The 14,942-nt window shown below is 39.6% G+C and overlaps 1 protein-coding gene across 1 annotated transcript in view; it reads right to left on the bottom strand.

Annotated features, from left to right (window-relative positions):
- The window catches only part of arhgap32a (Rho GTPase activating protein 32a), a 36,445-nt gene that overhangs the window by 8,918 nt on the left and 12,585 nt on the right, over window positions 1-14,942 (bottom strand). The window contains exons 4-14 of the mRNA XM_037677584.1: window positions 13,028-13,119; window positions 12,683-12,767; window positions 8,223-8,309; window positions 6,404-6,541; window positions 6,219-6,311; window positions 5,847-5,969; window positions 5,658-5,735; window positions 3,982-4,063; window positions 3,718-3,867; window positions 2,079-2,181; window positions 8-152 (exon numbers count right to left, since the gene is read on the bottom strand). Of these exons, the coding sequence (XP_037533512.1) occupies window positions 8-152; window positions 2,079-2,181; window positions 3,718-3,867; window positions 3,982-4,063; window positions 5,658-5,735; window positions 5,847-5,969; window positions 6,219-6,311; window positions 6,404-6,541; window positions 8,223-8,309; window positions 12,683-12,767; window positions 13,028-13,119 (1,176 nt within the window). The remainder of the gene's footprint in view (window positions 1-7; window positions 153-2,078; window positions 2,182-3,717; window positions 3,868-3,981; window positions 4,064-5,657; window positions 5,736-5,846; window positions 5,970-6,218; window positions 6,312-6,403; window positions 6,542-8,222; window positions 8,310-12,682; window positions 12,768-13,027; window positions 13,120-14,942) is intronic.

Below are 14,942 nucleotides of genomic sequence, written 5' to 3'. Positions count from 1 at the left end.
TGCTTACTGAGAATCGATCGTAGAGCTGGTAGGTGAGCAGAGGGTTGGGCAGCTCTCTGAAGTACAGCTTGCACAGCGAGCCCACCGAGTGGATATCCTGCCTGAAGACGTCTCTGCTCAGATCTGGAATCTGCTCGGAGTCGAACTCATGTCTACATGCAGGCAGAGGGAGAGACGATGGAGACACAGAGCAGCATCAGCACCAGGCTTCCTTCAGAACAAAAATCCTGTTTTTGTGACTTAATTTCCTTCAGTAGTGAATCAATTTAAGTATGAAATCAAGCCAGTCGTGCATTTCATCTGGGAGATAAATCATCACCAGCTGCTGCATTGTGTATTATGTATGCATGTTATTTGACTGGCTGTCAAAAACATGCACGCCCCCATCAGATGGGAGTTTTACCAAAATCCTTCTGGCAAGCATGAAATAGATCAGAGGGTAATAATGAACACTTAAATGTACCGACACAGTATGGAACAAATTGTACTTTATAGATTTTTTTAATCAGCTCAAAAATACAACTACCCTCCCCCCCCAAAAAACAAAAACCTTCAATCACTGGAGAGCTGCAGTTGTTGGTAGTGGGTCCTACTTGTTGTTGGAACGCTTATGGAACATTCACACTATTTTGATCCATTTTTCTTCCGTATGTTTTTCGGCATCTTTCTCGTTCAACAGTTTTTGTGCTATTTCAACAAATCATAAAACGAAACGTTCAGCTCATTCAGGAGAAAGGTGCTATTACTTGTTATATGGGTGCAACTTTAGCTTTTTGAAATATTTAGCCTTTTCTGTCATTTTTTTTCCTCATAGGTAATGAACTGAGCTCATTTTACATCCTTCAAATCTTTAGATCTATTTACAAGCTTTTACTGCTCCTTTCACATTTTGTTTTGATTCAGATTATTTCAGCTTCCTTGTGCAAATTAACTTTTTTCAGCAACTTTCAGCTGTTTTTTTTTTTCCTGTTTTGTGCTTCTTCTAACTTATTTCAGCGTGTTATGCTCCTTTATAGCTTATTTCTGCAATTTTCAGCTTTTTCTGCTACTACTTAGATGTTTTATGCTAATTTTAGCTTTTTCAGCTAATTCCACATTTTTGCACTCATTTCAAGTTTTTTCAGCCTAATTCAAAAAAAATGTGCTCTCTCTACTTTTTTTCTGGTAATTTAAGCATCTTCCTGTTTTATTAGTTACATTTCATCTGTTTATTTTTGCTCATTTCTGGAATTTTTTTAGGTAATTTCCATGTTTTTGTGCTCATTTCTGCTTCTTTCAGCCTTAATGGGTAAACGTATTAGGCCTATTTCTCCTTTCTTCTGTTAATTTAAGCTTGTTCTACCTTTTCAGCTACCTTTTTTTATTTGAGCTTTTTTTAAGCTAATTTCAGCTGTTTTCCGATTAATTCAAGTTATTTGTGGTAACTTCTGATACTTTCAGCCTAATTAAGTTCTTTCTACTAATTTCAGCTTGTTATGCTCCTTTCAGCTTATTTCTGCTAGTTTCAGTCATTTAAGCTACTATTTAGCTGTTTTGTGCTATTTTCAGCTTTTACAGCTAATTCCACATTTTTTAGCTCTTTACAAATTGTTCCACTTCCGTCTGGTAGTTTAAGCTTCTTTCTGCCTTTACAGCTACTTTTAAGCAAATTTGTTTGCTAATTTCCGCTTCTTTTAACTGATTTCCTATTTTTTGTGCTCATTTATGCTCATTTAAACCTAATTTGGCAAATATGGGCTCTTTCTGCTTTCTTCTGCTAATTTAGACTTATTCTTCCTTTTCAACTAAAATGCAGCATGTTTTTTTTAGCCAATTTCAGCTGCTTCTCAGCAAGTTCTTCAGCAAAAAAGCATTCGAACTGCATTATTGCAAGAAATGGATGTTTTCTTGTTTTATTGATATCCTTTTTTTTAATTCACCATTTTCTAACACGCCAGTTCTGCTATGAACTCATACAGCTGCCTCTTGACTTTACTCAGGCTGTATAAAATATGAATTTAATAGTTACAAACAAGACTTTCAGTTCAAATAGAGGCTTTGGTCTTCGATAGTATCAAGCATGAAAGAAGAAAACAAACCTCAGTTTCTGAATGTTGGAAGAAATCCCCGACAGTCTGTAGATTCCATCCACGACTCCGTTCTTCTCGATGAACTCGGTGCAGCTTTTAACCACCTGTGGGACTGAAAGATAAACCAAAACAAAGAAGTTTGTTCATTTTGTGTCATTCCAACAGAAAAAAGAAAGAAATATAAGAATATGAGTGTAGCTTGTGATTGTAAGTTTTGAGGTGTTAAATTCCCTCTAAATTTGTCCATTTGTCCATTTGAATTAGTCAAAATGATCATCTGTGAGATAAAGTTTTTTATTTTTATTTTGTCTATAGAACGTCAAACTATTCAGCAGGCAAGCTTTGTGCAAACGTCACTTGTGGAACTAACATAAGAAGTCTGAGGCAGAACGACAGACTAGTTTTCAGCTGCATGCACACTTTTTAGAAGCAAAAGAAACCCTAAGAAATACATGTAAACTAATGGTCTACAGTTTGATTTATACTTTATTAAGAATGTTGCAGGTTTTCACAGGTGCAGATGACAGTAGCAGCTAGCTGTAACACTCCTGATGCAGCCTGGGGCACTTCTAGCAGGAATTTCATCAAATTTTTCTGTAATGAAGCAAAACTGAAAGCCATGAATTATTTAAAATTCACATCTTTTAACATGGTAGTAACCCTCTATGGTCATTCCTCACCCAGACTAGCCATCAGCTCATCAGTATGGGCAGAATTAAAGTTTATTTTTCAAACTCGGGTCATTTAAAGACACCTACAACAGGTAGGATGTTATTTGTTCATAACTTTTCCACAGAACCCCACCTCAAACTTCTGAGCTACTGCAGCTCCACTGCACAGCTTTATTTTAGCAGACAAAAGCTGCAGAACACGCTCCATTTTTAATATATAGAAACAGGCACAGAGGTTTATTTTGACTTAACCTTGAACTACACAGATTATAATCTGCAAAGACTTCCTACTGCACCAAATGCGATTCACCCCTTCTGTTAAAGCACAGAGCTTCTAGAATATAAGTGAACTTAAAATAAGTCAAGAAGATTTATGCACCAAAAATAAGAGTTTAGTCACAAATCTGCTAAGTAAATGTGCACGTTCATGAGTGGAATATCAAAAACTGCTACAATAAACAACATAAATAAATAAGGTGACCCCTGTTGATCACTATTTGAAGAAAATAAACAAATGTGTCAGTAAAATGAGTCAGAATGAGCTGCAAAAATATGAACGTGTTAATTTTTGTATAAAAGTGAGTCCATAAAGACGCCTTCTAGTGACCTTGGTAACTTAAACTACCATCAGTCTTCCTGATCAAAACAAAGTTTTCTTCAGAAATAATCATGGCTGCTGCTGCACAGGGAAATCCCTTCGTATAGCGTTTGGTGCCATTGTGAACCTTGGGGATTCCCTTTTTTCTTTTTATTTTAATATAGCTGAAATTCCCAATGACATCATTCCAGACCTATAAAAACTGAGATTTTTTTTTTGTTCTCATAAACAAATGTAGTTTGATGTTGGGTGATAAAATCATCAAATTTAAACAAACCATGAATCATTTTAAAGCTTTTGGATAAAGAGTTTGATCAGTCAGCAGATTAAATGAAGGGAGGAAAATAAAGGAAACCATATTTTTGTGTAAACGTTTTACCCTCGTGTCCCGAGTTGTGAAGATGTTCCCCAAGGTCGCAGCCGAACACTCGCTCTCGGAGGATGCCGCGCTGCCGCAGCTTCTGTGGCGGAGGCCGAGACTTCATAAAAGACCTCAGGAATGTTACCAGCTTCCCGTGCTTCTTACACACTGACACAGATGACACACACATACAAACAACAGCCTCTTTAAAACCAATCCAACTCAAACTCTGGGAACAAATCCAGTCTACATCGTCAGGCACGTATCCACACTAAAGAGTACCTGGCTTCGGCACGGAGTTCTGAACGCTCGGAGGAATCTTATCGTTTATGAGCTCAACGCAGTCGCACGGGAAGAAGCCAACCTGCAACAAGAAAAGAGGAGAAGGAAATTTAAAAAACAACATTCCTCAAAGGAATGCATTTTGTCAACTGTCTTTCATTACGGATTGTAGAATATCTGCTACTACCAAACCAAATTTGAGCTAAATATCTGTAAATATGACTGAGTTACAGCCATTCTTTAGCGTCAAAGGTTGAATAAATAATTTAAGTTTTATGTTAAACTGCATTTAAATAAGTGCCCTGGCCAAAACTGGCAACAAGACAGATAAAAAGTTTCATGAAACAAACTGTAACAATGATAAAACTTAACATTATAAAGAAATATAATTTCTTCTTTTTAGCTGATAAAGTTAAAATTAGCATCAAAAGAGCTAATAGTTGCTAAAAGATCAGAAAAAAGTGAAACTAGCAGAAAAAAGATGAAAGCACAACAAGCTGAGATTAGCATAAAAAAGTTAATTAGGCTTAAATAAGCATAAACTAATATGAAAAACATGAATATATATCTGAAAATGGCTGAAATTAGCAAAACAAATGTTGAAAAGTAGCTGAAAAGTTAGAACAAGCTTAAATTAGCAGAAGAAAGCAGAAAGGATACAATTGTCCAAGTAGGCTGAAAGAAACATAAATTAGCACAAAGTAATGGAAAGTATCTAAAAAAAGCTGGAATTAGCAAAAAAAAAAAGGCTGAAAAGTAGCTAAAAATGCAGAAAGAAGCTTAAGTTATCAGAAGGAAGTGGAAATAACACATTTTAGCTGAACTAGGCTGAAAAAAGTTTAAATGAGTGCAAAAAATGTGGAATTAGCTAAAAAAGCTAAAAGTAGCATCAAAACAGCTAAATAGTAGCTGAAATAGCAGAAAAGGGTTAAACTTGTAGAAATAATCATAAAGGAGTATAACGAGCTGAAGTTAGCAGAAAGAAGCTGAAAGTAGCACAAAAATGTTGTAGTTGCAAGAAAAATCTAAAAGGAGCACAAAACTACTGAGATTAGCTGAAAGTAGCTGAAAAATGTTTACGTTTGCACAAGGAAGCTAAAAGAAGCTGAATCAGAATAAAATGTGAAAGGAGCAGTAAAAGGTTGTAAACAGATCTAAACATTTGAAGTATGTCAAATGAGCTCAATTCATTTTCTATGAGGAAAAAAATGGCAGAAAAGGCTAAATATTTCAAAAAGCTAAAGTTACACCAACACCAAAAGTCAAAGCAGGATTGTCCTGAAAGAGCTGAACGTTTTGATGTATGCACCAAAGTTCATGCTCAATAATCCAGGTATAAAATCCAATTCCTTCTTGACGTTTAAATATTGGGTCTAGGTTTGTGTTTTATACATTTCCCCAACTCGGTAAAACAGATATGGCTTAACATAAAAGCAACAAACAATCCTTTCTGCAAATTTCAATAAAATCATTTCAGTTGTTCATGAGAATTTTGCTAACAAGCTGACAAATAAGCATTAACGCCTAATAAATACATATATAATATAACGCTAATAAATATAACGCTAATAAATATAGCAATAATAAATATAGCAATAATAAATACTTGACTTTAAATATAAGCACTACCAGCTTCTTTGCTCCACAGTATGTAATGTGCACAGTGGCAGCTTTACCTGAAAGCCGTGTTTTCCTCTCCACCAGCCAGTGTCCTCTTTAGGAGGCATGTCGATGACGGACACGATGTCTCCAACCTGAACCAGGAAGATAAAACCAGCGTTTGATCACACAACAAAAAGTAACGTAAAATGAGAATCAGCGGGAAAGGGAGGCATCGAGTGATAAATATCTTCGACTGAAGTTACCTCGAAGGTCAGCTCGTCCGAGGCCTGAGCTGTGTATCGTTTGGTGACGTGGGCGGCGGCGATGGCGGGGATATTGATCGAAGCTTCTTCAGACACCAGCAGATGGTTCCCCTTGTTGTCGCTCTATAAATAAATAAAATACAACACACACGTGGTATCTAAAAGACACAGTTGGGCTGCTTTTCATTGTGACTCCAGCGAGTCACAGAAAGACAGTAAAACATCAAATGTCTTCTTTTCTTCATTATTACTTGAGTTGTGACATTTATCCACTTCATACTGTGTAAAAGTTGGAACATTAAAGGATTCGGTGTATAAAAGTGAAAAAGTCCCTCTACAACATTCATTAAGAGAATTATTAGAAAGTGGTACCTCCATCCATGTTAACACTGGACCGCAGTTGATTTTGTTGTCTGCGATGACAGAAAAGCGGGACAGGTAGTTTGCCAACATTGTGGTGACCGACTGAAAAGAGCAAAATAAATGATTAATTACCAATGTACCGTATACAGTCGGTGTTACGGGTTAGATACGAAGCAGCTGAGGCTCTGCGGTACCTCAACAGTCTCCTTTAACGCGTCGTATCGTGGAAGCTCAGTCAGTTGGGAGTAACGACGGTCGTAGATGCACAAGTGTAGGTGTTTGTCCAGCACCCGGAAGTCCTCGTAAGATCGCTTCACCAACCAGTTTCGCCCCTGATGTTAGATATTAGAAGAAAAACTGGGTTCTCGTTAAGTTTCCTTCATTCTGTTTGTGAAGAAAATGCATACATTAAGAAATACATATTTTTATACATGTCTTTAAATTAATCTAGGAGCAGCTTGAGACTTGGAGAGGTGGAGGTATGCACTTGAAAGAAGAGGAATGAAAGTCAGTCGTAGTAAGACAAAGTACACGTGTGAATGAGAGGGAGGCCGGTGGAACAGTGAGGATACAAGGAGCAGAGGTCACAAAGGTGCAGGACTTCAATAGGGGTGTAACAATACATTGATTTTAATCAGTAAATCAATTAAATGATTCAATTATATTGTGGCAAAACTAGAACATCGATTCATATCGTCAGCTTTAAAATGCACTTTTATTTTGAAATTCCCAAGGCACGTCTGTGTCACCATTTCCGTGCACGGATGCGCTCTGCGGCCGCCACAGCAACATGGCGGATGAGGCAGAAAACACAGATAATGAAATTCACTCTCGTGCTGGATTTAACTCAACACTGTGGAAATATTTTAGATTCCAACAGAAGGACGGCTCAACACACAAAACTCACGCCGTATGCAACAGGTGCCAGTGTGAGTTAAAATACTCGAGAACCACAACAAATTTGTCCGTTCACTTGAAGAAGAAACATGACATTGATAGCCATGTTATGTAAACTCAATATCTATTTTTGTTTCTTTGTAAATGAAAGGTCATCAGGGCACATTAACTGGTTTAAAAATGCACTTAAACATGACAAATGTGAGACTATACTGAACAGGTCTTTTTTTATCATTAATTAAGAAAAAATGTTTTTTATTTAAATACCTGGTGCCTGAATAACAGAAATAAAATGGTTAAATCATATTTGAATTGTTTTTGTAAATTTATTTATATGTAAAGGAGATGGGCATTTAATATTGAGTGCAGACTTGTGAATCGAATAGAATCAAAATCGTATCGTGACAGACTTTGTGATATCAAGAAAAATCGTATCGCCATACAAACAAATCAATATATCGTATCGTGATAAAGCTGGTGATTTACACCCGCAGAGTTCAAGTACTTGTGGGCCACTATCCAGGAAAATGGAGAATGTGGTTAAGAGGTGAAAAAGTGAGTCCTGGCAGGATGGAGTGGATGGAGAAAAATTTCAGGAGTGATTTGTAACAAAAGTGTTTCAAAGGTCAAAGGAAAAGTTTACCAGACAGTGGAAAGACCAGTTATGTTGTATGTTCTGGAGACAGACACATGGACAAAAAGACAGGAGAAAGAACTGGAAGTGGCAGAAATGAAGATGTTGAGGTTCTTTTTAGGAGTGACAAGGATGGATAAGAATGAGATCATCAGAGGTACAGCACAGGTTGAACAACTGGGAGATAAATTTAGAGAGGCCAGACTGAGATAGTTTGGACATGTCCAGAGGAGGGACAGTGGGTATACTGGTAGAAGGATGTTAGAAATGCAGCTGCCAGGAAAAAGACAAAGAGGAGATATATGGATGCAGTTAGAGAGGACATGGAGGTAGTGGGAGTGAGGACAGAGTGAGATGGATGAGGATGACTTGCTGTGGCGACCACTGAAGACAGAACAGCTAAAAAAAGAAGAATCTACAAACGGCTGAATAAAATGATCATTAAAATGGTTATGACATCAAGTGAATGTGCACAGCGTTACCTGGCAGGTGATCTGGACCAGAAAAACAAGTTCTTTAGAGTCCAGTGCAGACTTTGGTCCTTCATATTGCCCCTCTGCCAAAGCCAACTGTGCAGGACAAAAACAAGAAACTGTCTGATACTGAAAAAATAAATGGTTCTAAATCCATCCATCCATTTTCTTTACCCGCTTATTCCATTTTGGGTCACGGGGGTCGCTGGTGCCAATGTCCAGCAATCACTGTGCGAGGGGCGGGGGACACCCTGGATGGGTCGCAAGTCCATCACAGGGCCACATAGAGACAAACGAGACAAACAAACATTCACTCTCTCACTCACACCTAGGGACAATTTTTAGAGTTACCAATCAGCCTAACATGCATGTTTTTGGTATGTAGGAGGAAAACGGAGCACCCGGAGAAAACCCACGCATGAACGGAGAGAACATGCAAACTCCACCCAGAAAGGACCCTGGACAGGGGTTTGAACCAAGGACCTGCTCGCTGAGAGGCAGCAGCTCTACCAGTTGCGCCACCGTGCTGCCCTGGTTTCTAAATATTGGATGAATATACTACTACAAGAACATTCATATACGAGTTTTATTTTTCACAAAATAGAATAAAAAAGACTTCAACATGGAGAAAATGGAACAGCTATAAAATAATTTCCTAAAAAGACAGACGATGAGTCTGTGTGTATATTTTATGAGCAGCTCATTTCTGATCCATATTCCATATGAATCCTGCAGGACTCGATGTATAATGGATCGCGTCGGAGCCAGTGGGAGCTCAGATTCTGCTTGTTGTGTTGCAGGAGTTTGGAGGATTTCTTTTGATTGACGTTAACGCAAGAACTGACTTCAAAGGCCTCGGAGCCGAGGGAAGTTCTGGGTATTTATAACCGTTAGTAACTCATCCAGATACACTCTTACACAACACGCAGCGACCTACTTACAGCAAAGCACACTGACAAAAACCACAGACTGAGAAATTTGTTCTTAGATGGGTTCACATGTTACCAGTCCAAACCAAAAACTAGGCAATGAAAAAGGTTGGAGTGATATGTGAAGGATCATAAAACAGCAGGTTCTCTGCTGTCCATCACCTTCTTTCTGATGCTCAAACCTCCTTTAGAACAAACAAAACGCCAGCATCATGCTTATCTGCAGCCAGCACAAAGCCTGCTCATGTTACCTCCCACTAGGACATCTCAGACATCCATCTGCAGATGAAGTCAGGGGTCTCTCTTTGTGCGCAGGACCACAGGAAGCTCCTCCAACAGGCCAAATCTGAGCTGAGGGTTGAAGAGTTTAGACGCTGCTCCGCTCTCGCCTCATCTGTCTCCTCGCAGAAGCAGCTGATTTTTGCAGAGCTTTTGGACAATCGCACGCTGATGCTCTAACTGAGCCAGAAGGATGCTCCCCTATGTGCGTCTGGATGCCTCCCTCTTTCAAGCTCTTCTCCCCCTCCTCCCTCCCTCCATCCTGTACTCCATCACCCTCCCCCCCTTCTTCTCCTTTCTCCGGTGACAAAAGAGGGGGGTTTTGCCGGTTAATGGGCTTAGCCGGCACACACCGGCGGATGAGCTCATCCATCAGAATACAGAGGAGTAAAATTGACAGATTACACTCCATCATTTCTAAACGGCTTCTACACAGCCATCCACCCCCCCACCCCCCCACCCCCAAGGTGAGACGAGCTAATCTGGAGAGGAATCAGTCAGACAGAGGCTGTCTGCTGCCGTCCTCGTGTTCATCCTGCAGGCAGGACACACGAGACCCCACCTCTGCCTTCTGTCAGTCTGTGCATGCAGATAGGTTCGACAAGAGCAATGAGAACAAAGACTCAGCTCCAAGATTAAGTCAAAGATGCTCAGAGTGCAGCTTCATACTACAACCCCACCCCGACCCTTTCAGCTCAGTGCAGCCTTAAACCTTTTCTTCCCATCATATTGCCAAAGAAGCCACAGACTGAAATGGACTCGGAGTGGAAACCATCGAGGGATTAAAGCGCTGCAGCTGAGCTCATTAATGCAATATGTAAGGATTCAGACAAACAATGAGCATTGGTTAGGCTGCGCTGGAATAAACCAGTAGCTTTTAGTCATGCAGTTGACTGACACACTCTGCTGGGAAGCAAACAGAACTGCATCATGGGTAACGTTGTAGCTGATGTCCACTTCCTCTCAACAGAACCTCACAGCTTCTCCTTCAAGCTGCTCTTTGTTGAACCCGAAACACTAAATGAGCAAATCATTTGTCATAAAATAGTGTTTTGTTTTGTTGTTCGTGGTCATTTTCATACCACTATTATAGTAAAAATCTAATAATCGTGTGCTTTTAAACTTTAATCTTGCAAAGTAAAATGTAAATAAACATTGTTTATATTTGCATGAAAAAGTAGCAATGAACAAAAGCCACATTGAGCACATCCAGAAACGTATGCAGAATAAATGTTGAGAGTATCAACCCTAATGTTGTCGGTTTGTTTTATCAAAAGTTTTAAACCATTTTCGGAAAAAAGAAAATGAAGTTGATAATGAAAACATACAAGCGAGTAGAAAAGATGCTTTACTGCATGTAAAGGATTCATCAGTTTCACATCTTTTTTAAAACAAACAATCCTCCACGCTTTTATTGCTCTATGCAAAGTTCTGCTTTTTTACAACTGTCACAACTGTGGTTGTGTATCTTGTGTATGAAAATCTAATTATGTAAATTAATGTCCAGGTAGCCCGCTGTGATTGGAGGAAATAATCGAGGAGCTGAATGGGGATTGGCTGCCTGACGAGAGGCGCTGCAGAAGTGATGACGTCAGTTTCCATTCATTCAGTGCATCCCAACCAGCCACAGCTGACCCGCGGTGCCACATCAGTATTAGTCCGTTTGTAAATAGTTTTGTGAGGAGTTTGTTGGAGTGAGCTGCCATTTATTTTAAGACCTGTTTTTGATAGTAAAGGCTGGTAAGAGAACTGTGTTCTCCATCCATTATCTTTTACCCGCTTCTTCCTTTCCGGATCACTGGTGCCCATATCTACCAGTCACTGTGTGAGAGGCTGGGGACACTCTGGACAGGTCTCCAGTCCATCACAGGGACACATGGAGACAAACGTGACAAACAACCATTCACTCTCTCACTCACACCTAGGGACAATTTAGTTAACAATCAGCCTAACATTCATGTTTTGGGTCTGTGGAAGGAAACTGGAGTACCCGGAGAAAACCCACGCATGCACAGAGAGAACATGCAAACTCCACCGAGAAAGGTCCCGGGCCGGGATTTGATCTGGCTACCGTGCCACCCCGGAACTGTTTTTTGTTACACTTTTTTTTTTTTTTTACATAGATAAGAGAAATACTGTAATGGTGAGGTAGTATGTTTGGTTTATTTTGGCCTGGGCTCATCCTGAAGCTGGTAAGACTGTAAATAGTCCATCACTGTAAATAAATCACTCTTTTTATATAACGTTACAATCCCGACCCAGAAGCTGTTGAGTTTAGCAGAAGTTGGAATCACCACAGGCTACTCCTAGACGGGACGTAACAACAACATATAATCATTTTTAGGGAAAATTCTAGTTCTAGCTCTAAAACAAATGGATGGGGTGGAAAAAAGATTGCTACCTTGCACTCGGTGTACTGAAAGCTGAAGCTTTGGCCAGCAGAGAACAATGGCTTTGCCACAAAATGAAGACAAGAATGTGAATATGGCGTTTTACAGTTACTAATGTGCCTGCATAAAATCAAATACAGTCATAGCTTCTTCCTGTATTCAGCTCTAGTCTTTTGGTTTACACCAGCTTTGCTTGTTGACTTTTTATACAAACATATTTATGAAGGAGTTTTATTGGTATTTTATGCAGTGACAGCAAAATGTCCTCAACGTGCACAGTTGCTGTGTGCTGGACTGACTGCAGAGCACAGCTGAAACATCTGAAGATATGAACACTGTGTGGAGGAAGTGTAGTTCAACAAACTGGAAGGAGGCATGAATATATCCAAACCACAATGCATGGCAAAATACTGACTGAGCATTTGCATTAGTGCAATAAAATGGTCAGTTGAGCTATGTACAAAAAAACAAACAAAATTAAACTGTTTAAGACTAGCATATTAACAGAGATGCTGCCATGCAACAGACCTCCTCTGGTGCCCTCCAAATAGCCAGTGCAATACAATACAGTGCTGTATTTTTTACTACTAAAGGCCAACTTCTAAGTCATTTGACTTGAAGCGTGTAAATATGAGTTGTGATTAAAGCCAAGTTCTTACATCAGTTTTGTGTTTTTACTTTAAGACTTATCTTGATCAGCTGTCCAACAGTTCTGGCTGTGTCAGGTCAAGACAACTATCGACTGCTCTGCCACAGTGCAGGTTAAGAGAGGGACGTTTCTAGAGCACATCACCAAAATGGCTGCTGGACACCAGCCAAAGACACGATTCTGAAGCATCATAACTCTCTGCAAAGTATTTTTAAAACTCACCTGAACGTTGCCAAAATCTACCGTCTCGTAGTGGAAATGGGCACACTCTGCCAGTCTGGGGAAGTGACCTCTGGGGAACGTTAACCTAGAACACACAGAACAGCAACTCTTCATCTCAGCATCGGCATGTGTTGAATGTTGATGAGAGGAGTGATGTGAAAGAGAGAAAAGGAAGAAAAGGGAAAGGTTTGGCTGCAGTGTTTGAGATTCACCAGGCCTGACTCGTCTGAGTGTTTGTGAGCGCCTCGTTTCATGGCCTGAATGAGAGCCCCGCTTTACACGGTTCCTATCCAGGTCAGTGAAAGATCTCAGAAAAGCAGCAACGACGTCACCGGGAGCACCTACTTCTTCATGTTCTTGACCTTCATGCTCGCTGTGCTGACGCAGGAGCGCAGGAGGGGCTCGGCTGGATAATCTGTGACATCATCACTCCTCACCTGCCGAACAGGAACATCAGCAAACATCAGCCAATGGCAGGGCAACTGATCATGATTGCATGAAACTGATGGAGTGTTTTGTGTACTAATCTTGCCTTAATGCAGACATGTGACATCTAATACCAGGTGTAGATGTCTTTAAAACGTTTATTTTTGGCTAAATTAACCCAGATTTTAGCCTTGGTGCCTTTTCAATCCCAAAAATTGCTCATGTAGACACACCTGCATGGATAGGCTAACGTCTATGTAAGAGCATCACAAAAGAGCTTAAATTTAAACTTGTGTGATCCTGTAGTTGTAAAGGGACGTTCAAAGATTACATCCTGAAAGTTTCATTAAAACGTAACAGACGGACACATTCACACACTGGCAGAAAACATTATCCTCCACCTTTACCTTTAGGTAGCAGGTAATCATTAGAATTTATAGAAACAAAATTGTACGATGTCCCCCGTCGCTGAGGGGTTTGATTAATGAGCATTTGTAGTTTTAAAGATGAGTGTTTCTCTGGACTGAAATTGAGCAGGGAATGCAAGTAAACCTTAATGTTTTTGGTACAAGATATTCAAGTGGGTAGGAGTTGCATTATGTAGTAAAAGCTAAATAAAGTTAAGTCTGGTCCTCTGGACATTAAAAAAAACAAAGCAAAAAAAAAAGTAGAAACGTTTCATCTTTCATCCGAAAGACTTCTTCAGTCTGAGGTGCTGTATTCAGCTCAGTCTTATAAATAGCACCTTCTCAGAGTGGATCAACCAGTTTGCTGCTGACAACCAAAACCAGCTGCTCACATGATCAAGAAGGACCATCAGCCTAACAATGGATCATTAGCACACTGATGGCTGGGGTCCTTCTTGACCATGTGAGCAGTTGGTTTTTGTTGTCAGCAGCAAACTGGTTGATCCACTCTGAGAAGGTGCTATTTATAAGACTGAGCTGAATACAGCACCTCAGACTGAAGAAGTCTTTCGGATGAAAGACGAAACGTTTCTAATTATTTTGTTTTATTTTGCTTTGTTTTTTTTCTTTTTTTGTATGTCCAGAGGACCAGACTTAACTTTTTTAGATTTTTCTACCTGGATTATTGAGCATGCATTAGGATATGTAGTAAAAGGTTGTTTTTTTGTTTGATGAGGTGCAAAGTGATAGATCCAAGTGAGTGGAAGGAGCAAATATAGCCACCACCAAGCACAATGACGGAGCCTCAGGGAGGCCAATGGTGGCCCTGACCACCATAGATCAATCTTTGGCCACCCCAATCATTTAAGGAAACTATATATTTTAGCAACATAAAAACAAGAAAGCATAGTTTCCTCAAATTATAGGGGTGGCCTGTTTACATATTTACATACCTGCACAGTATATATATATATATATATATATATATATATATATATATATTGCCACTACTAATAAGATTACTTATTTTTAAGTCAATCACTGGAGGGGTAAACAAAATGTTAGCTCTGCCACTTTAAAAACAATGGAGTCACAGTTGTAGTCTTTGCTCCACTGTTCTCTGTGACTGAGGGTAAAAACATTACTGAAGTGTGTGCAAGCTGATATTATCAAACCACACCACCTCCATCTTAGAGGATACACCCTGTAATGCAGCTTTAACAGCTCAAATTGACATGTGACCTTATGTCGGGGTAACATCATGAATGTGAATCACCTAAACAACCAGAGAAGCTTCATGAAAGAAGGACGACATGTTTGTTTGGGGATGCATTTTCTTGCAGTAGTGATGACAGTGTTCTCTGTGTGTGTATGTGTGTGTGTGTGTGTGTGTGTGTGTGTGTGTGTGTGTGTGTGTGTGTGTGTGT

The sequence above is a fragment of the Nematolebias whitei genome, chromosome 6 (assembly GCF_014905685.2).
Source record: "Nematolebias whitei isolate Nwh7 chromosome 6, NemWhi1, whole genome shotgun sequence".
NCBI lineage: Eukaryota > Metazoa > Chordata > Actinopteri > Cyprinodontiformes > Rivulidae > Nematolebias > Nematolebias whitei.
This window is presented reverse-complemented; position numbering and strand designations above follow the sequence as displayed.